Below are 26,779 nucleotides of genomic sequence, written 5' to 3'. Positions count from 1 at the left end.
TGTCACGCTATACATATGTCGTGACATATGTATAGTGCACGCGTGTAATGGTGTCCCCGCACTCACAAAGTCCGGGGAATTTGCCCTGAACAATGTGGGGGCACCTTGGCTTGTGCCAGGGTGCCCACATATTAAGTAACTTAGCACCCAACCTTTACCAGGTAAAGGTTAGACATATAGGTGACTTATAAGTTACTTAAGTGCAGTGGTAAATGGCTCTGAAATAACGTGGACGTTATTTCACTCAGGGTGCACTGGCAGGCCTGTGTAAGAATTGTCAGATCTCCCTATGGGTGGCACAAGAAATGCAGCCCATAGGGATCTCCTGGAACCCCAATACCCTGGGTACCTCAGTACCATATTCTAGGGAATTATAAGGGTGTTCCAGTATGCCAATGTAAATTGGTGAAATTGGTCACTAGCCTGTTAGTGACAATTTGGAAAGAGAGAGCATAACCACTGAGGTTCTGGTTAGCAGAGCCTCAGTGAGAAAGTTAGGCATCACACAGGGAACACATACATATAGGTCACAAACTTATGAGCACTGGGGTTTTGGCTAGCAGGGTCCCAGTGACACATAATAAACATACTGAAAACATAGGGTTTTCCCTATGAGCACTGGCTCCTGGCTGGCAGGATCACAGTGAGACAGTGAAAACACCCTGACATACACTCACAAACAGGCCAAAAGTGGGGGTAACAAGGCTAGAAAGAGGCTACTTTCTCACAATGCCCGAGCATGTTTCACATGGTTTCTTGCTAGTGTCTACACGCCCAGGAGTGCGTTTCTCATGGTTTCTTGTTGGTGTCTACATGCACAGGGGAGCGTTTCAAATGGTTTCTTGCTGGTGTCTACCTGCCCAGGAGCGCGTTTCACATGGTTTCTTGCTGGTGTCTACATGCCCAGGAGCTCGTTTCACATGGTTGCTTGCTGGTGTCTACATGCCGAGGAGCGCGTTTCACATGGTTTCTTGCTGGTGTCTACATGCCGAGGAGCGCGTTTCACATGGTTTCTTGCTGGTGTCTACATGCCGAGGAGCGCGTTTCACATGGTTGCTGGCTGGTGTCTACATGCCGAGGAGCGCGTTTCCCATGGGTGCTTGCTGGTGTCTACATGCCGAGGAGCGCGTTTCACATGGTTTCTTGCTGGTGTCTACATGCCGAGGAGCGAGTTTCACATGGTTGCTTGCTGGTGTCTACATGCCGAGGAGCGCGTTTCACATGGTTTCTTGCTGGTGTCTACATGCCAAGGAGCGCGTTTCCCATGGGTGCTTGCTGGTGTCTACATGCCGAGGAGCACGTTTCACATGGTTGCTTGCTGGTATGCGTTGACAGTGCCATTGCCTTGTTGATGCCACACGCACAGAAGCACTATTACCTTGTTATTTCTACACACACAGGAGCACGTTAATATTGTTTCCTTGTCTGGTGTCCTCTTGCGCAGGAGTGCACTGACATTGCCATTTATTGTCACTTTCTACTTTTTCTGTTTCCACTTCCAAGTACTGCATTTCCACATCCAACCACCACAGATATTCCCTTAGCCGCCATCCGTTCCTTTCTTACCAGGTAGATATTTTTTAATCAGGAGTGGGTGGAAACACACAGTGAGTGGGTAACACAATTCATGAGCACTGACCCTGTGCCTTATTGTTTAAGATGCAGCTACGCTTACCCAAAGGGTCTACTACACTGGGACACCCAGAACGTCCTCCCCGTACCCCAGCCTCCTTCCTTCTCTGGTTTACATACAATCACAAGAAGAAAAGGGTCTGCGGAGTTTGCTCATGTCGTCTCGCGGGATGAAGATAGTCTGTGGTGACATGACACTGCAGCAGACATTAGCCTCGATGTGCCTGTGTATGCTGTTGTTCTCCTGCCTCCTCTACCTGTTCCTCAACCTCAGAGGGAAAGACACTTACTGTGGAAAGCCTTGCCTCCGCCAGGGCCCTGCCCAAACCGAGTGGTTCATACTGGCTTCTAATGGACTCATGTTTCTCCCTCTTGTGTGATCAGCTCTTGGATTAATGGGCTTCCAGGCTGATTCCCCACGCCTCACTCACTAGTCAGGCTCCTCTAAAGGATAAGCACATACAACAACTCTAGCACGTCCTAATGTTTATCTTGGTGATGAAAATCATGTGAACTCCCAGCCACTTTTCACCCTTGAGGTCTGCAGAATGGCTGTGTTAATGACATATGGCCACATTCCTTTTCCACGTTACATCTTCCGCGACAGTACCACGTCCACTCTTATTCTGTACCTGTGCGCCTGGAGATGCTATTCTACAGGTACTGCTAGGCTGCAGCTGGTCTTTACCCTTGTGCTGTGTGTAAGGGAAGCTTGAACTGCAGCTGCATTTACTGGGTCTGTCCTGGACTTGTACGGCAGCTGTCTGTGCTGTAATTGTGCTGTGAATCAGGGAAGCTCACACAGCTGCTGGTTATACCTGAACATGTCCTGTGTATCGGATAGCTTGAACTGCTGCTACCTGTGCTGTGATTTTGCTGTGTACGAAGATAGCTTGTACTAGTACTGACAGAGCTGAATGTATTCTAGGTAAGAGGGCAGCTTGCATGGCTGCTAACGCTGCTGCATGTGTTCTGAGTATGAGGGTAGCTTGCATGGATGATGCTGCTGCATGTGTTCTGAGTATGAGGATGGCTTGCATGGCTGCTGCAGGTGTTCCAAGTATGAGGGCAGCTTGCATGGCTGCTATTGCTGCTGCATGTGTTCTAAGTATGAGGGTAACATGCATCGCTGCTATCGCTGCTGCATGTGTTCTGAGTATGAGCGTAGCTTGCATGGATGATGCTGCTGCATATTTTCTGGGTATGAGGATGGCTTGCATGGCTGCTGCATGTGTTCTAAGTATTAGGGTAGCGTGAATAGCTGCTATCGCTGCTGCATGTGTTCTGAGTATGAGGGTCTCTTGCATGGATGATCCTGCTGCATGTGTTCAGGGGATGAGGATGGCTTGCATGGCTGCTGCATGTGTTCCAAGTATGAGGGCAGCTTGCATTGCTGCTATCGCTGCTGCATGTGTTCTGAGTATGAGGGTCTCTTGCATGGATGATCCTGCTGCATGTGTTCAGGGGATGAGGATGGCTTGCATGGCTGCTGCAGGTGTTCCAAGTATGAGGGCAGCTTGCATTGCTGCTATCGCTGCTGCATGTGTTCTGAGTATGAGGGTCTCTTGCATGGATGATCCTGCTGCATGTGTTCAGGGGATGAGGATGGCTTGCATGGCTGCTGCAGGTGTTCCAAGTATGAGGGCAGCTTGCATTGCTGCTATCGCTGCTGCATGTGTTCTGAGTATGAGGGTCTCTTGCATGGATGATCCTGCTGCATGTGTTCAGGGGATGAGGATGGCTTGCATGGCTGCTGCATGTGTTCCAAGTATGAGGGCAGCTTGCATTGCTGCTATCGCTGCTGCATGTGTTCTAAGAATGAGGGAAACTTGCATGGCTGCTATCACTGCAGCACGTGTTCTAAGTATGAGGGTAGCATTCATGGCTGCTATCACTGCTGCATGAGTTTTACATTTGAGAGAAACCTGCATGGCTGCTGTCTGCAACACCACATCTTTGATAGTTTACAAGGTTGCTGCCTGGATTTTTCACTCCAGCAGGAATGATACTTGGATACACATTTGAAGGCTGATGCCAACACTCACCGTGCCGGGTCTTTGCACTTCCCAGGATTCTCCGTAAAGATGTCACCAGCACCTACAGAAAAGAGCCAACTGTTAATAAACAGACCCTCTATACTCTCCCATTCCTACAGTCAGGTGTCCCCCCATACTCACGTCCCTCCTCTCTACTACATTAGCAGAACCCCCACCAGTCCCACTGTTACCTATTTTACCACCTCTGCAGGTGTGCCCCCTTCAGGCCTGTGCTGTTCTCCGGCCCCTCCAGGTTCTATCTATTCTTACACTGCAGCAGGTGTGCTCCCTTCCCCACCCCCCTCAAGGCCTCATGCTCTTCCTGTCCCTCAGCTAGTTACCTGTTCTCTCACAGGCGCAGGTGTGCTCCCTTCCCCACCTCCCTCAAGGCCTCACGCTCTTCCTGTCCCTCTGGGTGTTACCTGTTCTCTCACAGGCGCAGGTGTGCTCCCTTCCCCACCTCCCTCAAGGCCTCGCGCTCTTCGGGTCCCTTCGGGTCCCTTCGGGTGTTACCTGTTCTCTCATAGGTACAGGTGTGCTCCCTTCCCCACCTCCCTCAAGGCCTCACGCTCTTCCTGTCCCTCTGGGTGTTACCTGTTCTCTCACAGGCGCAGGTGTGCTCCCTTCCCCACCTCCCTCAAGGCCTCATGCTCTTCCTGTCCCTCAGGGTGTTACCTGTTCTCTCATAGGTGCAAGGGTGCTCCCTTCCCCACCCCCACAAGGCCTCATGCTCTTCCTGTCCCTCTGGGTGTTACCTGTTCTCTCACAGGTGTGCTCCCTTCTCCACCCCCCTCAAGGCCTCATGCTCTTCCTGTCCCTCTGGGTGTTACCTGTCCTCGCACAGGTGCAGGTGTGCTCCGTTCCCCACCCCCCTCAAGGCCTCATGCTCTTCCTGTTGCTCTGGGTGTTACCTGTCCTCGCACAGGTGCAGGTGTGCTTCCTTCTCCACCCCCCTCAAGGCCTCACGCTCTTCCTGTCCCTCCGGGTGTTACCTGTTCTCTCACAGGCGCAGGTGTGTTCCCGTCTCCACCCCCCTCAAGGCCTCACGCTCTTCCGGTCCCTCCGGGTGTTACCTGTTCTCTCACAGGTGCAGGTGTGTTCCCTTCTCCACCCCCCTCAAGGCCTCACGCTCTTCCTGTCCCTCAGGGTGTTACCTGTTCTCTCACAGGTGCAGATGTGTTCCCTTCTCCACCCCCCTCAAGGCCTCACGCTCTTCCTGTCCCTCAGGGTGTTACCTGTTCTCTCACAGGTGCAGGTCTGCTCCCTTCCCCACCCCCCTCAAGGCCTCATGCTCTTCCTGTCCTCCGGGTGTTACCTGTTCTCTCACAGGTGCAGGTGTGCTCCCTTCTCCACCCCCCTCAAGGCCTCACGCTCTTCCTGTCCCTCTGGGTGTTACCTGTTCTCTCACAGGCACAGGTGTGTTCCCTTCTCCACCCCCCTCAAGGCCTCACGCTCTTCCGGTCCCTCTGGGTGTTACCTGTTCTCTCACAGGCGCAGGTGTGTTCCCTTCTCCACCCCCCTCAAGGCCTCACGCTCTTCCGGTCCCTCCGGGTGTTACCTGTTCTCTCACAGGTGCAGGTGTGTTCCCTTCTCCACCCCCTCAAGGCCTCACACTCTTCCTGTCCTCCGGGTGTTACCTGTTCTCTCACAGGTGCAGGTGTGCTCCCTTCTCCACCCCCCTCAAGGCCTCATGCGCTTGCTGTCCCTCTGGGTGTTACCTGTTCTCTCACAGGTGCAGGTTGTAGGAAAGTACCATCTTGCCTGGCATGTTACCCCCATTTTTCACTGTATATATGTTATTTTAGTTGTATGTGTCACTGGGACCCTGCCAGCCAGGGCCCCAGTGCTCATAAGTGTGCCTGACTGTGTTACCTGTGTAGTGACTAACTGTCTCACTGAGGCTCTGCTATCCAGAACCTCAGTGGTTATGCTCTCTCATTTCTTTCAAATTGTCACTAACAGGCTAGTGACCAATTTTACCAATTCACATTGGCTTACTGGAACACCCTTATAATTCCCTAGTATATGGTACTGAGGTACCCAGGGTATTGGGGTTCCAGGAGATCCCTATGGGCTGCAGCATTTCTTTTGCCACCCATAGGGAGCTCTGACAATTCTTACACAGGCCTGCCACTGCAGCCTGAGTGAAATAATGCACACATTATTTCACAGCCATTTTCACTGCACTTAAGTAACTTATAAGTCACCTATATGTCTATCCTTTACCTGGTAAAGGTTAGGTGCAAAGTTACTTAGTGTGTGGGCACCCTGGCACTAGCCAAGGTGCCCCCACATTGTTCAGGGCAAATTCCCCGACTTTGTGAGTGCGGGGACACCATTACATGCGTGCACTACACATAGGTCACTACCTATGTGTAGCTTCACAATGGTAACTCCGAATATGGTCATGTAACATGTTTATGATCATGGAATTGCCCCCTCTATGCCATCCTGGCATAGTTGGCACAATCCCATGATCCCAGTGGTCTGTAGCACAGACCCTGGTACTGCCAAACTGCCTTTTCAGGGGTTTCACTGCAGCTGCTGCTGCTGCCAACCCCTCAGACAGGTTTCTGCCCTCCTGGGGTCCAGCCAGGCTTGACCCAGGATGGCAGAACAAAGGACTTCCTCAGAGAGGGGGTGTTACACCCTCTCCCTTTGGAAAATGGTGTGAAGGCAGGGGAGGAGTAGCCTCCCCCAGCCTCTGGAAATGCTTTCTTGGGCACAGATGTGCCCAATTCTGCATAAGCCAGTCTACACCGGTTCAGGGGCCCCTCAGTCCTGCTCAGGCGCGAAACTGGACAAACGAAAGGGGAGTGACCACTCCCCTGACCTGCACTTCCCCTGGGAGGTGCCCAGAGCTCCTCCAGTGTGCTCCAGACTTCTGCCATCTTGGAAACAGAGGTGCTGCTGGCACACTGGACTGTTCTGAGTGGACAGGCCAGGCAGGTGACGTCAGAGACTCCTTCTGATAGGCTCCTTCAGGTGTTGCTAGCCTATCCTCTCTCCTAAGTAGCCAAACCCTCTTTTCTGGCTATTTAGGGTCTCTGTCTTTGGGGATTCCTCAGATAACGAATGCAAGAGCTCATCAGAGTTCCTCTGCATCTCTCTCTTCACCTTCTGCCACGGAATCGACTGCTGACCGCGCTGGAAGCCTGCAAAACTGCAACAAAGTAGCAAAGACGACTACTGCGACCTTGTAGCGCTGCTCCTGCTGCCTTCTCGACTGTTTTCCTGGTGGTGCATCCTGTGGGGTCAGTCTGCCTCCTCTCTGCATCAGAAGCTGCGAAGAAATCTCCTGTGGGTTGACGGAATCTTCCCCCTGCAACCGCAGGCACCAAAAAGCTGCATCACCGGTCCCTTGGGTCTCCTCTCACGACGACGAGCGAGGTCCCTCGAATCCAGCAACACTGTCCAAGTGACCCCCACGGTCCAGTGACTCTTCAGTCCAAGTTTGGTGGAGGTAAGTCCTTGCCTCCCCACGCCAGACTGCATTGTTGGAAACCGCGTCTTTTGCAACTTCTCCGGCCTCTGTGCACTTCCGGCGGAAATCCTTTGTGCACAGCCAAGCCTGGGTCCACGGCACTCTAACCTGCATTGCACGACTTTCTAAGTTGGTCTCCGGCGACGTGGGACTTCTTTGTGCAACTTCGGGTGAGCACCATTTCACTCTTCTTCGTAGTGCCTGTTCTGGCACTTCTGCGGGTGCTGCCTGCTTCTGAGAGGGCTCCTTGTCCTGCTCGGCGTCCCCTCTGTCCCCAGACGAAATTGGCGACATCCTGGTCCATCCTGGGCCACAGCAGCATCCAAAAACGCTAACTGCACGACTTGCAGCTAGCAAGGCTTGTTGGCGTCCTTTCGGCCTGAAAACACTTCTGCACGACTCTCCACGGCGTGGGGGATCCATCCTCCAAAGGGGAAGTCTCTAGCCCTTGTCGTTCCTGCAGAATCCTCAGCTTCTTCAGTCCAGTAGAAGCTTCTTTGCACCCACAGCTGGCATTTCCTGGGCATCTGCCCATCTCCGACTTGCTTGTGACTTTTGGACTTGGTCCCCTTGTTCCACAGGTACCCTCGACTGGAAATCCATTGTTGTTGCATTGCTGGTTTGTGTCTTCCTTGCATTATTCCTCTACCACGACTTCTAAGTCTTTGGGGGAACTTTAGTGCACTTTGCACTCCCTTTTCAGGGTCTTGGGGTGGGGTATTTTTCTAACCCTTACTATTTTCTAATAGTCCCAGCGACCCTCTACAAGGTCACATAGGTTTGGGGTCCATTCGTGGTTCGCATTCCACTTTTGGAGTATATGGTTTGTGTTGCCCCTATCCCTATATTTCCCCATTGAATCCTATTGTAACTATACATTGTTTGCACTGTTTTCTAAGACTATACTGCATATTTTTGGTATTGTGTACATATATCTTGTGTATATTTGCTATCCTCATACTGAGGGTACTCACTGAGATACTTTTGGCATATTGTCATAAAAATAAAGTACCTTTATTTTTAGTATAACTGTGTATTGTGTTTTCTTATGATATTGTGCATATGGCATTTGTGGTACTGTAGTAGCTTCACACGTCTCCTAGTTCAGCCTAAGCTGCTCTGCTAAGCTACCATTATCTATCAGCCTAAGCTGCTAGACACCCTATACACTAATAAGGGATACCTGGGCCTGGTGCAAGGTGTAAGTACCCCTTGGTACTCACTACAAGCCAGTCCAGCCTCCTACATTGGTTGTGCAGCGGTGGGATAAGTGCTTTGAGACTACTTACCACTCTTGACATTGTACTTTTCATAAGAGAAAAATATACAAAACAAGTTCAGTGTATGTACACATAACTAAAAAGTTTTGCATTTCCTCTTTTCACTCTTTTCTAAGTGCTGAAAAGTACTTCTAAACTTTCTAAAAGTTCTTAAAAAGTTTAAAAAGTTTTTTTCTGTCTTTCCAAAAGTTCTGAAAAACTTTTTCTTCACTTTTTCTATCACTTAACTCTTTCTAAAAATGTCTGGCACAGGCCAAAATGTTGATCTGTCCAAGATTGCATATGATCACCTTAGCTGGAAAGGAGCAAGGAGTCTCTGCATAGAAAGAGGTTTGAGTGTAGGGAAGAATCCTTCCTTGGAATTGTTGCTTAACATGCTTAGAGAACAAGATAAGGCCAGAAGGGCCTCATCTGTTGAAAAAGTAGCAAATGGTTCCCAATCTGATCCAGGGACTCCCCTAGAGATAGATTCAGGAAAGAAACTTCCCAGCCTGCCCAGTATCAGACAACCTAGCATAGCTGGTACTGATGGGGAGTCACACCATACAGACAGTGTGATCTCACATCACAGTAGAAGTAGGCAGTCTCACCATACAGGTGGTGAACTCTCACATTATACTGTTAGTCATCTTGTTAAGGTTCCATCTGTTAGGGACAGGTCTCCTTCTGTCCATTCTCATCACACTTCTGTTTCTAGGCATGTCCCTCCCACCCACCCTGATGACAGAGTGTTAGAAAGGGGGCTCAATAGATTGAGAGTGGAGGAATCCAGGCTGAAGCTCAAGCAGCAACAGCTGGATTTAGATAGGCAGTCTCTAGAAGTAGAAAGAGAAATACAGAAGCTGGGTTTAGAAACCCATGGTGGCAGCAGCAGTATTCCCCATAGTCATCCTGTAAAAGAGCATGATTCCAGGAATCTGCATAAGATAGTTCCCCCTTATAAGGAGGGGGATGACATTAACAACTGGTTTGTTGCACTTGAGAGGGCTTGTGTTGTTCAAGATGTCCCTCAAAGGCAGTGGGCTGCTATCCTATGGCTATCATTTAGTGGTAAGGGTAGGGATAGACTCCTTACTGTGAAAGAAAGTGATGCCAACAATTTCACTATTCTTAAGAATGCACTCCTTGATGGTTATGGCATAACCACTGAACAATACAGGATAAAGTTCTGAGAGACCAAAAAGGAGTCTTCACAAGACTGGGTTGATTTCATTGACCATTCAGTGAAGGCCTTGGAGGGGTGGTTACATGGCAGTAAAGTGTCTGACTATGAAAGCCTGTACAACTTAATCCTGAGAGAGCATATTCTTAATAATTGTGTGTCAGATTTGTTGCACCAGTACCTGGTAGACTCTGATCTGACCTCTCCCCAAGAATTGGGAAAGAAGGCAGACAAATGGGTCAGAACAAGGGTGAACAGAAAAGTTCATACAGGGGGTGACAAAGATGGCAAGAAGAAGGATGGTAAGCCTTCAGAAAAAGGTGGGGACAAATCTAAAAATGAGTCTTCATCAGGTCCACAAAAACACTCTGGTGGGGGTGGTGGGCCTAAATCCTCTTCTAAACATAATCAAGAAAAGAAACCATGGTGCTATTTATGTAAAGTAAAAGGCCATTGCACAACAGATCCCAGTTGTCCAAAGAAAAGCACCAAGCCTCCTACCACTACAACCCCTACTGCTACACCTAGTGTCCCTACTAATAGCAGTGGTGGTGGGAGCAAACCTACTAATAGCCAATCCAAGGGAGTAGCTGGGCTCACTTTTGGTAACTTAGTTGGGGTTGGTCTGATTAGGGAGACCACAGAGGCTGTGTTAGTCTCTGAGGGGGCTATTGATTTAGCCACCTTGGTTGCTTGTCCCCTTAACATGGATAAGTACAAGCAACTACCCCTAATAAATGGTGTTGAGGTCCAGGCCTACAGGGACACAGGTGCCAGTGTTACAATGGTGATTGAGAAACTGGTACACCCTGAACAACACCTACTTGGTCACCAGTACCAAGTAACCGATGCTCACAACAACACACTTAGCCACCCCATGGCTGTTGTAAATCTCAACTGGGGGTGGGGGGGGGGTTACTGGTCCAAAGAAAGTTGTGGTAGCCTCAGATTTGCCTGTAGACTGTCTACTAGGGAATGATTTGGAGACGTCAGCTTGGTCAGATGTGGAGTTGGAGGCCCATGCAGCAATGCTGGGCATCCCAGGGCATATTTTTGCTTTGACAAGGGCTCAGGCCAAAAAGCAAAAAGGACAGGGAAGCTTGGATCCTGGAACAATGGACCAAGTGCTCCCTAAAGCTAGGGCTAGTAGAAGCAAACCACTTCCTACTATCCCTCCCTCTACAGTGGATTCTTCTTCTGAGGAAGAAGAGTTTCCACCCTGTGCAGAACCTACACCAGAGGAGCTGGAAGCAGACACTGCTGAGCTTTTGGGTGAAGGGGGCCTGCCAGGGAGAGCTGAGTGTGGCACAGCAGACCTGTCCCACACTAGAGGGTCTAAGACAGCAAGCTGTCAAACAAGCAAATGGGGATATCAGAGACTCTCACAGAGTTTACTGGGAGGACAACCTCTTGTACACTGAGGCAAGGGATCCTAAACCTGGAGCAGCCAGAAGATTAGTGATCCCTCAGGAGTACAGAAAGTTCCTCCTAACTCTTGCACATGATATTCCCCTTGCTGGACATTTGGGGCAAATGAAAACTTGGGACAGGCTGGTTCCCCTGTTTCATTGTCTGAGGACACAAAGGAATTTTGTAAGTCCTGTGAAACCTGTCAAGCCAGTGGCAAGACAGGTGGCACCCCAAAGGCACCCCTTATTCCACTGCCTGTGGTTGGGGTTCCCTTTGAAAGGGTAGGGGTTGACATAGTTGGCCCCCTTGACCCTCCTACTGCTTCAGGCAATAGGTTTATCTTGGTGGTAGTGGACCATGCCACAAGATATCCTGAGGCAATTCCTCTAAGGACCACTACAGCTCCTGCAGTGGCAAAGGCCCTCCTGGGAATCTTTTCCAGGGTGGGCTTCCCAAAAGAGGTAGTTTCAGACAGAGGAAGCAATTTCATGTCTGCTTACTTGAAGGCCATGTGGAAAGAGTGTGGAGTTACTTACAAGTTCACCACACCCTATCATCCACAAACAAATGGACTGGTGGAGAGGTTTAATAAAACTCTCAAAGGCATGATTATGGGACTCCCAGACAAACTCCGCAGGAGATGGGATATCCTTTTACCATGCCTCCTTTTTGCCTACAGGGAGGTACCCCAAAAAGGAGTGGGCTTCAGCCCCTTTGAACTCCTCTTTGGACACCCTGTTAGGGGTCCACTCACACTTGTCAAGGAGGGTTGGGAACAACCTTTAAAAGCTCCAAAACAAGATATTGTGGATTATGTACTAGGCCACAGATCAAGGATGGCTGAATACATGAAAAAGGCCAGTAAAAACCTTCAGGCCAGCCAAGAGCTCCAGAAGCAATGGCATGACCAGAAGGCTGTTTTGGTTCAGTACCAACCAGGGCAGAAAGTGTGGGTCTTAGAGCCTGTGGCCCCAAGAGCACTCCAAGATAAATGGAGTGGACCCCACACAATTGTTGAGAAAAAGGGTGAAGTCACCTACTTGGTTGACTTAGGCACTGCCAGGAGTCCCCTTAGGGTGCTCCATGTCAACCGCCTGAAACCCTACTATGACAGGGCTGATCTCACCCTGCTCATGGCAACTGATGAGGGACAGGAAGAAGACAGTGATCCTCTACCTGATCTCTTCTCTTCCACAGAACAAGATGCTCTTGTGGAAGGGGTAGTTTTGGCTGATTGTCTTACTGCTGAGCAGAAAGACCATTGCATAAATCTCCTGGGTCAGTTTTCTGAACTCTTCTCTACTGTGCCAGGCACCACTTCTTGGTGTGAGCACACTATAGATACTGGAGACAGCTTGCCTGTCAAAAGTAAAATCTATAGGCAGCCTGACCATGTCAGGGACTGCATAAAGCAAGAGGTGCAGAAAATGTTAGAACTAGGAGTGGTTGAGCACTCTGAAAGTCCATGGGCTGCTCCTGTGGTACTTGTACCACAACCTCATTCCAAAGATGGAAAGAAGGAAATGCGGTTTTGTGTTGACTACAGAGGTCTCAACCAGGTAACCAAAACTGATGCTCACCCTATACCCAGGGCAGATGAGCTCATAGATACACTGGCATCTGCCAAGTATCTAAGCACTTTTGATTTGACTGCAGGGTATTGGCAGATCAAATTATCAGAAGATGCTAAAGCAAAAACTGCATTTTCAACCATTGGAGGACATTACCAATTCACAGTAATGCCTTTTGGATTGAAGAATGCACCTGCCACTCTTCAGAGGTTGGTGAATACAGTCCTGCAAGGGCTGGAAGCCTTCAGTGCAGCATATCTGGACGATATAGCTGTCTTTAGCTCCAGCTGGGATGATCACCTGGTCCACCTATGGAAAGTTTTGGAGGCCCTGCAGAAGGCAGGCCTCACTATCAAGGCTTCAAAGTGCCAGATAGGGCAGGGGAAGGTGGTTTACCTGGGACACCTGGTTGGTGGAGAACAGATTGCACCACTTCAGGGGAAGATCCAAACAATTATGGATTGGACTCCCCCCTACTACTCAGACTCAGGTGAGAGCCTTTTTAGGCCTCACTGGGTATTACAGGAGGTTCATAAAGAACTATGGCTCCATTGCAGCCCCTCTTAATGACCTCACATCCAAAAGAATGCCTAAAAAGGTATTATGGACAGCAAACTGTCAGAAAGCCTTGGAGGAGCTGAAGCAGGCCATGTGCTCTGCACCTGTCCTGAAAAGCCCTTGTTACTCTAAACAATTCTATGTCCAAACTGATGCATCTGAATTAGGAGTAGGGGCAGTCCTATCACAACTTAATTCTGAGGGCCAGGATCAACCTGTTGCTTTTATTAGTAGGAGGTTGACCCCTAGAGAAAAGCGTTGGTCTGCCATTGAGAGGGAGGCCTTTGCTGTGGTCTGGGCACTGAAGAAGTTGAGGCCATACCTGTTTGGCACTCACTTCATTGTTCAGACAGACCACAAACCTCTACTTTGGCTAAAACAAATGAAAGGTGAAAATCCTAAATTGTTGAGGTGGTCCATATCTCTACAGGGAATGGACTCTACAGTGGAACATAGACCTGGGAGTACCCACTCCAATGCAGATGGACTCTCCAGATATTTCCACTTAGACAATGAAGACCCATCAGGTAATGACTAGTCTTATTGTCCTTCGTTTGGGGGGGGGGGGTTGTGTAGGAAAGTACCATCTTGCCTGGCATGTTACCCCCATTTTTCACTGTATATATGTTGTTTTAGTTGTATGTGTCACTGGGACCCTGCCAGCCAGGGCCCCAGTGCTCATAAGTGTGCCTGACTGTGTTACCTGTGTAGTGACTAACTGTCTCACTGAGGCTCTGCTATCCAGAACCTCAGTGGTTATGCTCTCTCTTATTTCTTTCAAATTGTCACTAACAGGCTAGTGACCAATTTTACCAATTCACATTGGCTTACTGGAACACCCTTATAATTCCCTAGTATATGGTACTGAGGTACCCAGGGTATTGGGGTTCCAGGAGATCCCTATGGGCTGCAGCATTTCTTTTGCCACCCATAGGGAGCTCTGACAATTCTTACACAGGCCTGCCACTGCAGCCTGAGTGAAATAATGCACACATTATTTCACAGCCATTTTCACTGCACTTAAGTAACTTATACGTCACCTATATGTCTATCCTTTACCTGGTAAAGGTTAGGTGCAAAGTTACTTAGTGTGTGGGCACCCTGGCACTAGCCAAGGTGCCCCCACATTGTTCAGGGCAAATTCCCCGACTTTGTGAGTGCGGGGACACCATTACATGCGTGCACTACACATAGGTCACTACCTATGTGTAGCTTCACAATGGTAACTCCGAATATGGCCATGTAACATGTCTATGATCATGGAATTGCCCCCTCTATGCCATCCTGGCATAGTTGGCACAATCCCATGATCCCAGTGGTCTGTAGCACAGACCCTGGTACTGCCAAACTGCCTTTTCAGGGGTTTCACTGCAGCTGCTGCCAACTTCTCAGACAGGTTTCTGCCCTCCTGGGGTCCAGCCAGGCTTGACCCAGGATGGCAGAACAAAGGACTTCCTCAGAGAGGGGGTGTTACACCCTCTCCCTTTGGAAAATGGTGTGAAGGCAGGGGAGGAGTAGCCTCCCCCAGCCTCTGGAAATGCTTTCTTGGGCACAGATGTGCCCAATTCTGCATAAGCCAGTCTACACCGGTTCAGGGACCCCTCAGCCCTGCTTAGGCGCGAAACTGGACAAAGGAAAGGGGAGTGACCACTCCCCTGACCTGCACCTCCCCTGGGAGGTGCCCAGAGCTCCTCCAGTGTGCTCCAGACTTCTGCCATCTTGGAAACAGAGGTGCTGCTGGCACACTGGACTGCTCTGAGTGGACAGGCCAGGCAGGTGACGTCAGAGACTCCTTCTGATAGGCTCCTTCAGGTGTTGCTAGCCTATCCTCTCTCCTAAGTAGCCAAACCCTCTTTTCTGGCTATTTAGGGTCTCTGTCTTTGGGGATTCCTCAGATAACGAATGCAAGAGCTCATCAGAGTTCCTCTGCATCTCTCTCTTCACCTTCTGCCACGGAATCGACTGCTGACCGCGCTGGAAGCCTGCAAAACTGCAACAAAGTAGCAAAGACGACTACTGCGACCTTGTAATGCTGCTCCTGCTGCCTTCTCGACTGTTTTCCTGGTGGTGCATCCTGTGGGGGTAGTCTGCCTCCTCTCTGCATCAGAAGCTGCGAAGAAATCTCCTGTGGGTTGACGGAATCTTCCCCCTGCAACCGCAGGCACCAAAAAGCTGCATCACCGGTCCCTTGGGTCTCCTCTCACGACGACGAGCGAGGTCCCTCGAATCCAGCAACACTGTCCAAGTGACCCCCACGGTCCAGTGACTCTTCAGTCCAAGTTTGGTGGAGGTAAGTCCTTGCCTCCCCACGCCAGACTGCATTGTTGGAAACCGCATCTTTTGCAACTTCTCCGGCCTCTGTGCACTTCCGGCGGAAATCCTTTGTGCACAGCCAAGTCTGGGTCCACGGCACTCTAACCTGCATTGCACGACTTTCTAAGTTGGTCTGCGGCGACGTGGGACTCCTTTGTGCAACTTCGGGTGAGCACCGTTTCACTCTTCTTTGTAGTGCCTGTTCTGGCACTTCTGCGGGTGCTGCCTGATTCTGAGAGGGCTCCTTGTCTTGCTCGGCGTCCCCTCTGTCCCCAGACAAAATTGGCGACATCCTGGTCCATCCTGGGCCACAGCTGCATCCAAAAACGCTAACCGCACGAGTTGCAGCTAGCAAGGCTTGTTGGCGTCCTTTCAGCGGGAAAACACTTCTGCACGACTCTCCACGACGTGGGGGATCCATCCTCCAAAGGGGAAGTCTCTAGCCCTTGTCGTTCCTGCAGAATCCTCAGCTTCTTCTGTCCAGTAGAAGCTTCTTTGCACCCACAGCTGGCATTTCCTGGGCATCTGCCCATCTCCGACTTGCTTGTGACTTTTGGACTTGGTCCCCTTGTTCCACAGGTACCCTCGACTGGAAATCCATCGTTGTTGCATTGCTGGTTTGTGTCTTCCTTGCATTATTCCTCTACCACGACTTCTAAGTCTTTGGGGGAACTTTAGTGCACTTTGCACTCACTTTTCAGGGTCTTGGGGTGGGGTATTTTTCTAACCCTTACTATTTTCTAATAGTCCCAGCGACCCTCTACAAGGTCACATAGGTTTGGGGTCCATTCGTGGTTCGCATTCCACTTTTGGAGTATATGGTTTGTGTTGCCCCTATCCCTGTTTCCCCATTGCATCCTATTGTAACTATACATTGTTTGCACTGTTTTCTAAGACTATACTGCATATTTTTGGTATTGTGTACATATATCTTGTGTATATTTGCTATCCTCATACTGAGGGTACTCACTGAGATACTTTTGGCATATTGTCATAAAAATAAAGTACCTTTATTTTTAGTATAACTGTGTATTGTGTTTTCTTATGATATTGTGTATATGGCATTTGTGGTACTGTAGTAGCTTCACACGTCTCCTAGTTCAGCCTAAGCTGCTCTGCTAAGCTACCATTATCTATCAGCCTAAGCTGCTAGACACCCTATACACTAATAAGGGATACCTGGGCCTGGTGCAAGGTGTAAGTACCCCTTGGTACTCACTACAAGCCAGTCCAGCCTCCTACACAGGTGTGCTCCCTTCTCCACCCCCACAAGGACTCATGCTTTTCCTGTCCCTCTGGGTGTTACCTGTTCTCTCACAGATGCAGGTGTGCTCCCTTCTCCACCCCCCTCAAGGCCTCACGCTCTTCCTGTCCCACTGGGTGTTACCTGTTCTCTCACAGGCGCAGGTGTGTTCCCTTCTCCACCCCCCTCAAGGCCTCATGCTCTTCCGGTCCCTCCGGGTGTTACCTGTTCTCTCACAGGTGCAGGTGTGTTCCCTTCTCCACCCCCTCAAGGCCTCATGCTCTTCCTGTCCTCCGGGTGTTACCTGTTCTCTCACAGGTGCAGGTGTGCTCCCTTCTCCACCCCCCTCAAGGCCTCATGCCCTTGCTGTCCCTCTGGGTGTTACCTGTTCTCTCACAGGCGCAGGTGTGCTCTCTTCTCCCCCTCCTTCAAGCCCTCATGCTCTTCCTGTCCCTCTGGGTGTTACCTGTTCTCTCACAGGCGCAGGTGTGCTCCCTTCTCCACCCCCACAAGGCCTCATGCTCTTCCTGTCCCTCTGGGTGTTACCTGTTCTCTCACAGGCGCAGGTGTGCTCTCTTCTCCCACTCCTTCAAGGCCTCATGCTCTTCCTGTCCCTCAGGGTGTTACCTGTCCTCTCACAGGCGCAGGTGTGTTCCCTTCTCCACCCCCTCAAGGCCTCATGCTCTTCCTGTCCCTCTGGGTGCTACCTGTTCTCTCACAGGTGCAGGTGTGCTCCCTTCTCCACCTCAAGGGCTCATGCTCTTCCTGTCTCTCAGGGTGTTACCTGTTCTCTCACAGGTGCAGGTGTGCTCCCTTCTCCACCACCCTCAAGGCCTCATGCTCTTCCTGTCCCTGTGGGTGTTACCTATTCTCTCACAGGTGCAGGTGTGATCCCTTCTCCACCCCCCTCAAGGCCTCACGCTCTTCCGGTCCCTCTGGGTGTTACCTGTTCTCTCACAGGCGCAGGAGTGATCCCTTCTCCACCCCCCTCAAGGCCTCACGCTCTTCCTGTTCCTCTGGGTGTTACCAGTTCTCTCACAGGTGCAGGTGTGTTACCTTCTTCACCCCCCTCAAGGCCTCACGCTCTTCCGGTCCCTCCGGGTGTTACCTGTTCTCTCACAGCTGCAGGTGTGCTCCCTTCTCCACCCCCCTCAAGGCCTCATGCTCTTCCTGTCCCTCTGGGTGTTACCTATTCTCTCACAGGTGCAGGTGTGATCCCTTCTGCACCTCCCACAAGGCCTCATGCTCTTGCTGTTCCTCTGGGTGTTACCTGTACTCTCACAGGTGCAGGTGTGCTCCCTTCTCCAGCCCCTCAAGGCCTCATGCTCTTCCTGTCCCTCTGGGTGTTACCTGTACTCTCACAGGTGCAGGTGTACTCCCTTCTCCACCCCCTCAAGGCCTCATGCTCTTCCTGTCCCTCCGGGTGTTACCTGTTCTCTCACAGGTGCAGGTGTGTTCCCTTCTCCACCCCCCTCAAGGCCTCACGCTCTTCCGGTCCCTCCGGGTGTTACCTGTTCTCTCACAGGTGCAGGTGTGTTCCCTTCTCCACCCCCCCCTCAAGGCCTCACGCTCTTCCTGTCCCTCAGGGTGTTACCTGTTCTCTCACAGGTGCAGGTGTGCTCCCTTATCCACCCCCCTCAAGGCCTCATGCTCTTCCTGTCCCTCTGGGTGTTACCTATTCTCTCACAGGTGCAGGTGTGATCCCTTCTCCACCCCCCTCAAGGCCTCACGCTCTTCCGGTCCCTCTAGGTGTTACCTGTTCTCTCACAGGCGCAGGAGTGATCCCTTCTCCACCCCCCTCAAGGCCTCACGCTCTTCCTGTTCCTCTGGGTGTTACCAGTTCTCTCACAGGTGCAGGTGTGTTACCTTCTCCACCCCCCTCAAGGCCTCACGCTCTTCCGGTCCCTCCGGGTGTTACCTGTTCTCTCACAGCTGCAGGTGTGCTCCCTTCTCCACCCCCCTCAAGGCCTCATGCTCTTCCTGTCCCTCTGGGTGTTACCTATTCTCTCACAGGTGCAGGTGTGATCCCTTCTCCACCTCCCACAAGGCCTCATGCTCTTGCTGTTCCTCTGGGTGTTACCTGTACTCTGACAGGTGCAGGTGTGCTCCCTTCTCCACCCCCTCAAGGCCTCATGCTCTTCCTGTCCCTCTGGGTGTTACCTGTACTCTCACAGGTGCAGGTGTGCTCCCTTCTCCACCCCCTCAAGGCCTCATGCTCTTCCTGTCCCTCCGGGTGTTACCTGTTCTCTCACAGGTGCAGGTGTGTTCCCTTCTCCACCCCCCTCAAGGCCTCACGCTCTTCCGGTCCCTTCGGGTGTTACCTGTTCTCTCACAGGTGCAGGTGTGTTCCCTTTTCCACCCCCCTCAAGGCCTCACGCTCTTCCTGTCCCTCAGGGTGTTACCTGTTCTCTTACAGGTGCAGATGTGTTCCCTTCTCCACCCCCCTCAAGGCCTCACGCTCTTCCTGTCCCTCAGGGTGTTACCTGTTCTCTCACAGGTGCAGGTCTGCTCCCTTCTCCACCCCCCTCAAGGCCTCACGCTCTTCCGTTCCCTCCGGGTGTTACCTGTTCTCTCACAGGTGCAGGTGTGTTCCCTTCTCCACCCCCCTCAAGGCCTCACGCTCTTCCGGTCCCTCCGGGTGTTACCTGTTCTCTCACAGCTGCAGATGTGCTCCCTTCTCCCCCTTAAGGGCTCACGATCTTCCTGTCCCTCTGGGTGTTACCTGTCCTCTCACAGGCGCAGGTGTGTTCCCTTCACCACCCCCTCAAGGCCTCATGCTCTTCCTGTCTCTCAGGGTGTTACCTGTCCTCTCACAGGCGCAGGTGTGTTCCCTTCTCCACCCCCTCAAGGCCTCACGCTCTTCCGGTCCCTCAGCTAGTTACCTATCCTCTCAGAGGCGCAGGTGTGTTCCCTTCTCCACCCCCCTCAAGGCCTCACGCTCTTCCTGTTCCTCAGGGTGTTACCTATTCTCTCACAGCTCCACCCCCTTCCAGGCCTCAACCCTTCCCTCCCCCCGCAGGTGTTATCCATTTCTACCCTCTTCAGGTGTGCCCCCTTCGTCAGCCCCCTTCAGGTCGGCACCCTTTCGCTGCCCATCCAGATGTTACCTTTTCTCCCAGCATTGCATGTAGGCTCCCTTCTTCAGCCCCCCTCAGGAAGGCGCCCCCCCCTCCAGATGTTATTTACGCTCACTGGTGCATGTGTGCTCCCTTCCCGTAGTCTCCTCTAGATATTCTCCCCGCCACCCTGTTGTAGTCCGTGACCCCAGGATCTACAGACATTAGGTTCAAAGTTAATCTCCAGGACACACTGCTTTGAGAATACGTCTACAGCACACCCACAGACAATGGCAAGCATGATTATTGGAGGCTGATGGTGTTCTACTTTAGGCTTTCTAAGATCCATAAAACATTAAACAAGTTGTGTTAAATAAGTAGGGGTAGAGGGTAAACTCCACTTCTCTGGCAGAGTTTTGCCCACTCCACAGTTGCTTTCAAGAAAAATTCCACCAGCTGAAGCATAGCGGAGTTTTTTGTAGCACGGAGCTCGCCAATGTTCAGCTGGCGAGCATTAGCAAGAAAATTGAGTGCTAGACCGCCTCGCAGTGAGATTTCTCAATGTGGGAGGTTGCGGCACGCCGCTACCACTCGTGTTGAGGAAGCTGCTGCTCGTGTAGAGAAAACTGCCCGTCAACTAGACAATCTACCTGAGCAGCAGAAAGAAGTAGCATCCTCTGGCGCGCTGCGTGGTGCAGTTCGCGGTAACTGTACCGTGCCGGACAAGCTCCCAGCACTGAAAATCAGCACGAGCAGAGTGACATGCTGCCACTTGCGGAACTCCAAAGAATCTCGTGGAGTTTTTAGGTGAGTTCACGAGTTCCACCCACTCCCATAAATAACATGGAGAATATGTCACTTGACGAGATCTCCAATAATGGGGTTTGCTACAAATTCATATTTTTGCTCCTCGTTTCTCATCCATTTGGTCTGGGATGATGGTATGAGGTGACTGCCACCTTCATAATGTGAGAGCTGGTCTCCACCGCAGGGGAGAACCGGACTACTCCACCTAGGAGAAAGTGGGCTCAACTCCCTGGTGCAACTCTCAAGAGTCACCAGAGAGGATAGAGGCTTCGTTCCTTGACCCCTAGCGGGGGAAGGAGGATACTTCAAACTCTTAATTCATGAGGCCTACAGCACTTCATCCAGAAACAGAGACTGTCTTGACTCTTGGGTGCAACAAACTTAAGATGAGAAGCTGGGATCAAATCAACAATGCAAGTCACACAAGTCAACAAAGGGGGCAGGATTTGTTTCTTGGCCCAACATTTTGGTTCAATAGACCTACCGCACAATATCCAGAACAAGATTTTAGCTTGCCTCTTAGGCGCAAGAAAGGCAAGCTGAGAAGCTGGCTGGACTCAGTGTGTAAGGATTTGTTCTTGACTCATGTGACAGAGGAAGGCTAGCTTGACCACTCCGTTCAACATGCCTACACCACCGCATCCAGAACAAGACACTGGTCTGACCCCCGGGTGCAACAAAGGCAGGATAAGAAGCTGGGATTAACTTGATTAGGTAATAAACACTCCTGCGGAGGTGAGAGGTCGATTCACAATGTTGTCATTGGTGCTTAATATCCTTCCTTTGAACCATGACATCCAGATCTACGTGAAGCTAGATGTCCGGTATTGGGGGAAAGATCACCTTTTGACCTGGAGTTTTCACGTTCTCCAGGGTTACTCATGTCTTCTGCAGAAAGCCAATGACAGTAACCTTTTAAAGGACGTGGCATGGAGTTCACCAGCAGAGACTGTGCTCTGACCAATGCCTGGTGTCTCAGATTCCATATCTCCTCCCAAACCGATCTTCCTGGTGATGAAATGATCTCTTTGTGGACAGCTCTGCACTTAATCTGCAAGCAAGCAAGGTGCTTGTGGAGGAACCTAATATCGAGCACGCGTGAACACCACATGAAACCTTGTACCAATGTAACACAGACAGCGAGTGAACTCCAGACGAAACCTTGTACCGAAGGTAGAAGGAGAGCAAGTGAGAAACAGATGAAACCTGGTACCGATGGTAACACATGAAACCGTGTAACGATGGTAACACAAATAGAAAGAGTGAGCTCCAGACCAAACTTGGTGCCGATATTAGCACAAGGAGCGCAAGTGCCCAGCAGATGACTTTTCCCCAAATAGGATGTGCACAGCTTATGAGGTCAGCAGCCGCAAACGGTCAAAGACTTGGTGAACATCAGGTAACTGTGGCAAAACCTACCCAAGCTGAAGACAACAGAGGACAAACTTGCACAAACAGATTTTGAAAAGTCTCTTCAGCAAAAAGTGCTACAAATGGCCATCTGGTCAGATGACCATGTGGTCTTGACAGCACTATATATGGTCTCTACAGCTGAGAGCACTAAGATGGCCATCTGGATTAGGGACCACTACATCCATTTAGTCCTGACAGCAATACAGATGCCCATCTAGTCTCAACAGCACTACAGATGGTCATCAGATCCAACAGAGGTACAGAAGGCCATCTTCAAAGCTCAGCTTTTAAGAGTCTGCCGGCTTAAGTCTTGTTCAATGCTGTTCTGTTCCATCCGGAAACAATAGCTAGGGATCCAATGAGTTGTCCTGAAATCTCGAGTTTAAACCATGTTAGACACAACATAAGAGAGTGATAAGGCCATAAGTCCAGCTTAGAGATGTAGAACCCAAACTCCAGGCTAAGCGAGACTTGTGGGTCGCCTGGCCTACTTCAGTGAGAGATCAGGCTTTAAAGATAACTATGGGGCCCCAAGTCCAGTTTCACTGAGAGATGTGGGACCCAGGTCCATCTTGAGTGAGAAATGTGGGATATCAGGCCTCAGTGAGAAATATGGACCCTTAACCCAGCTTCAGAGAGAGATGTGGAACCTCAGGCCCAGCTCCAGGAAGAGATCTGGTGCCTCATGCCCGACTTCAGAGACACATATGGGGGAGGCCCAGGACAGTTTGAGTGACAGATATGGGACCCTAACTCCTGATTCAGAACAAGATGTGGTATTTCATGGTCAACTCACTGAGAAATGTGGGGTCTCAGGGCGAGCTGTAATGGGAGATGCTGGACCCTTATCCCATTTTCAATGAGCAAGGAAGGACCTCAGGCCCAAATTCAGTGAGAGATTAGGATCAGCTTCCGTGACAGAATAGGGATCCGATGTGCATCACAGTGAGGGTGGTGGGGTCACTAGGCTCGAAGTTACCTTGCACAGGTTACCTGCCTTTATCCCTTCTGCCAGGAGGAGGGGAGGGGGGTTGCTTATGATTACAATGGTGATTGCACTGAAGTAAAACTAGGATTACAGGTAAGAAACCTTTCCGTCTCCTCTAGGTTATCTGGTTATCTCCATAGGGAATCGTAACCACTGAATACGATATCAACCCTATTCCAAATAAAATGCTGCAAAGGGAAATAAATCAAAGAAGATTCCTCAAGGAGGCCTGCCCTCCTTTGGCATCAGTTCAAGATTCTGAATTAAGACAACAGCGTTTTGCCTGGGGAAGCCTTTCCTATAAGTTGTGATAGTACAATATTCAAGTCACACGGTCAGAAGGGCCATTGTACCGAGGGAAAGACTTAATGCCCTCAAGTGCTGAGGTCCCTGTGCACACCCAGTGTGGCTAGGATCATGGGCACAACTCTCCCTCGAGGCCACTCCAACCTAGGCCTGGGGCAGCTGCCCCCTCCCACCGGGTTAGAGCCACGCTGACTAGGAAGAGATCAAGAGTCTGGTCTAGATGTGAGCCACACCTCTCGGTGACAGAGCAGGCTTCCTTTGAAGCTCAGGAAAGGGCTGGACACAGCCCCAGGCAGTCCTGCCAAAGGGAGAAAGACACCTCCCTACTGTTTGGGACCAATTAACACCTCACCACAGGGGAGCCAATCCGCTGCCAGGTGACCCCTCAATGCTTACAAACTTTGTACATCAAAATTGTAACTTTTTAAAAGGACATCTTGATTAATATTTGATTTCACCACTGGAATGGATTTTGGATAACTATAGAATAATCTCCCTAGCTGCAATCGATTGGAATTTAGCATTTACTAAGTGTAACAATGTAGCCCAATATTTTCCATGAAGCAGCCAGCCTTGCTACAATTAAAGTACCTTTGTGGATATCTCACTGTAAGGACTTGTCCGACATTAATGTTTACATGTCCTACTTTCAACTATCATGCACCCTGCCTTTATGAGCAACACGGCCTGCTCAGGTGCGACTGATTAATATTCAAAAGCAAGGTGTGATATTCTTGTGTAGTTATGTTATCTTATGAAAGTTTAAGCAGTACATAGCCAGCATTTACACAGGAGTAGCTGGAAAAAGAGGACATACAGAGTTTTCTAGGAATGGCAGAGTTCAATAATAGATTAAAAGACAATTTTGCTAAACACATATGCTATGAGAGGATTGCTGAAAAAAGGAGTTCAGTTTGACTGGTCGGAAGAGTATCAAAGAGAATTTGAGGGCGTGACGAAATCTCTCAATAATACTATGCACTTAAAACGTTTTACACCAGGTCTTCTGTGTTAACACTTACCAATGCTAGCAGTAAAGGGCTTGGAGTTGTTCTCAAGCAAGCCAAAGGGGCTTATTCATTACCATTGTTTTCACTTCAAGATTTTTTAAACGAGCAGAGCTAAACTACTCTGCAATTGAAAGGGAAGTGTTAGGAGTATTTTGGAGGAATCAAGAAGTTCAAACTGTTTCTATGCGGAGCTGAATTTGTAGTATGGACTGATCATGAGCCTCTGCAAGAGGTATTTGAAAAAAGGGCCTTGATTCTATTTCGTCACACATCACTAAATGGCTAGTAGCTTTTGAAGGACTTCAAATTTAACTTGTAATATATACCAGGTTTGAAAATAGGACGGAAATACTGTAGAGGAGGCAGTCACAGATATGTAGTGGCGTTGATGGATATGCTAGCTAGACGGCCAGTCGTCAAAGTAGTTCATGATATTTCTACCACATCAGTTTGCAAGTTTCTGCATGAAGTATTTTATGAAGGGGGATACCCTAAATACATACTTATGGATAATGGGGTCCAACTGACTTCTGAAATTGAGAACTTCTTAAGAGAAAGGGGAATAATTCACAAGAAGTGTTCTTTACATCATCTAGAAACTATGGGATGATTGAGAAATGTAATTGCACCTTAAAAGAATTGATTCAGATTTCCACGTCTCAAAATAAAGATTGGGTTAAAATTATATATGATAGAGTGTTGGAATCTAGACATACTCCTCACTCAACCACAGGGATGAGTCCTTCTGAGGTGCTTCGTAAACGTCTACGCCCAATACAAAATTGTGTCCAGCATGGGTTAGACCTTTTGGTGATGCTGATTGTTTGATTGAAAAAATAAAAGCAGACCTAAAGAGTTGAGTGCTGGGAGCAAAAGAAAATTCGACTTTGAAAACAGTGACGCCCTGATTTATACTTTTTGACGCAAAACTACGCTAACGCAATTTTGTGTCAAAAAGTTTATCACCAGCTTAGCCGGTTAGCGTCATAAAAATTGACGTTAGCCGGGTGGGGGTAGCGGTATGGGAGAAGGGGTTTTGCACCAAAAAATGACATTAGGCTGCTTAGAGTCAATAAAAATGAATCTAACCTGCCTAGCGTCATTTCTTGACGCAAAACCTACCATACCACATGACTCCTGTCTTACAAAATACAGTACTCATGCCCACCACCCCAATGGCCATCACATGGGACAAGGGTCTCCTGGGCATGGCCACTGCACCCAGTGCCATGTAGGGGACCCCATTTCAGGGCCCCCAATGGCACTTTAAAAAACAAAACAAAATACTTACCTCTACTTACCTGGGATGGGGTCCTCCATCCTCTGCTGTCCCTCTGGTGTGGGTGTCCTTGGTGACTGGGGAGGGCACCTGTGGACTTATTCCATGGTGTTCCACCATGGAAATAGGCCCACAGGTCCCATAACGCCTGCCCTGACCCAGGCATTAAATAATGGCGCTGTGCAAGCTTAGCATCATTATTTAGGCCCACCTCCCTCATGTGCAACCATTTTTGCACGGGAGGATAAATAAGGCGCCTGGGCCTTAGAGTCATTTTTTGCCCGGGAACGCCTACCTTGCATCTCATTGACGCAAGGTAGTTTTACACAGGTAAAAAAATGACTTTAACTCCAATATTTTGACACTAGAAAGGTCTAGTGTCATAATATACATATGGAGTTAAGCTTGTGCTGAAATATCGTTAAAAAAAAATGACGCTATTTTAGCGCATACAGAGTATAAATATGCCCCTAAATCTGTAAAAGGTGTTGAAATTGAGGTGGGCAATGTGGTAAGAGTGAAGCTGCCTAAAATAACTCAGGGTGGCGCACATTTTGAAGACCTCAACAGCTGATTAAAGTGTCCAAGGAAGTTGCTAAGTGCGAAGATGGGAGAATTTGGAATGGTAAAGCGGATACTGGGCGTCCCTTCTCCAGAACAAAACCAGTTCTAAGCGATGGACCGGGTCGTCCCCCTCTCCAAATATCACATCAATTACCACAGACAAATGGGTCGCCTAGTAGTACAGATGGATATCTGGAGCTCCTAAGCCCCATTCAGACTGTGAGAGGGAACATTTAACAAAGGAAACATGAGGTGTCGACTGACCCATATAAAATCTCTGAAGGAGGCTTAAAGCTGCTGGAAGAACTGTCTCGGGATCTCAAAGTGGAAATTCTGTAGGGTATAGTGCCATGGGGGGAGTGCAATCATCTTGTACAAGGCAATTTGTCGAAAATGGCAGCTTTGACCACCTCTCCAGATACATCTACCTGGTGCACAACCATACATACCCAGAATTTTTATCGGACGGCATTGGCTGCAGTCTGCAGAACCAGGATGACACGGTCTGCGTCTGCAGAACCAGAAGGACACTGTCTGCATCTTAACCTTCCTTCTAATCTATCCAGCCATGGTTCAACAATGAGGACAAACAGTAGAGAGGGGGCATTCATGCCTGGTACCCCTTTGTATCGGGACAGGATCAGACTGTGCCCCTCTGGCTCTTACA

The 26,779-nt window shown here is 49.8% G+C and overlaps 1 protein-coding gene across 2 annotated transcripts in view; it reads right to left on the bottom strand.

Moving 5' to 3' along the window:
- Positions 1-26,779, bottom strand: part of ATAT1 (alpha tubulin acetyltransferase 1) — a 256,943-nt gene that overhangs the window by 16,333 nt on the left and 213,831 nt on the right. For both annotated transcript variants that reach the window (XM_069241957.1, XM_069241956.1), the window contains exon 11: positions 3,678-3,729. In XM_069241957.1, coding sequence (XP_069098058.1) covers positions 3,678-3,729 — 52 coding nt within the window. The remainder of the gene's footprint in view (positions 1-3,677; positions 3,730-26,779) is intronic.

The sequence above is a fragment of the Pleurodeles waltl genome, chromosome 6 (assembly GCF_031143425.1).
Source record: "Pleurodeles waltl isolate 20211129_DDA chromosome 6, aPleWal1.hap1.20221129, whole genome shotgun sequence".
In the NCBI taxonomy this organism is placed as follows: domain Eukaryota; kingdom Metazoa; phylum Chordata; class Amphibia; order Caudata; family Salamandridae; genus Pleurodeles; species Pleurodeles waltl.
This window is presented reverse-complemented; position numbering and strand designations above follow the sequence as displayed.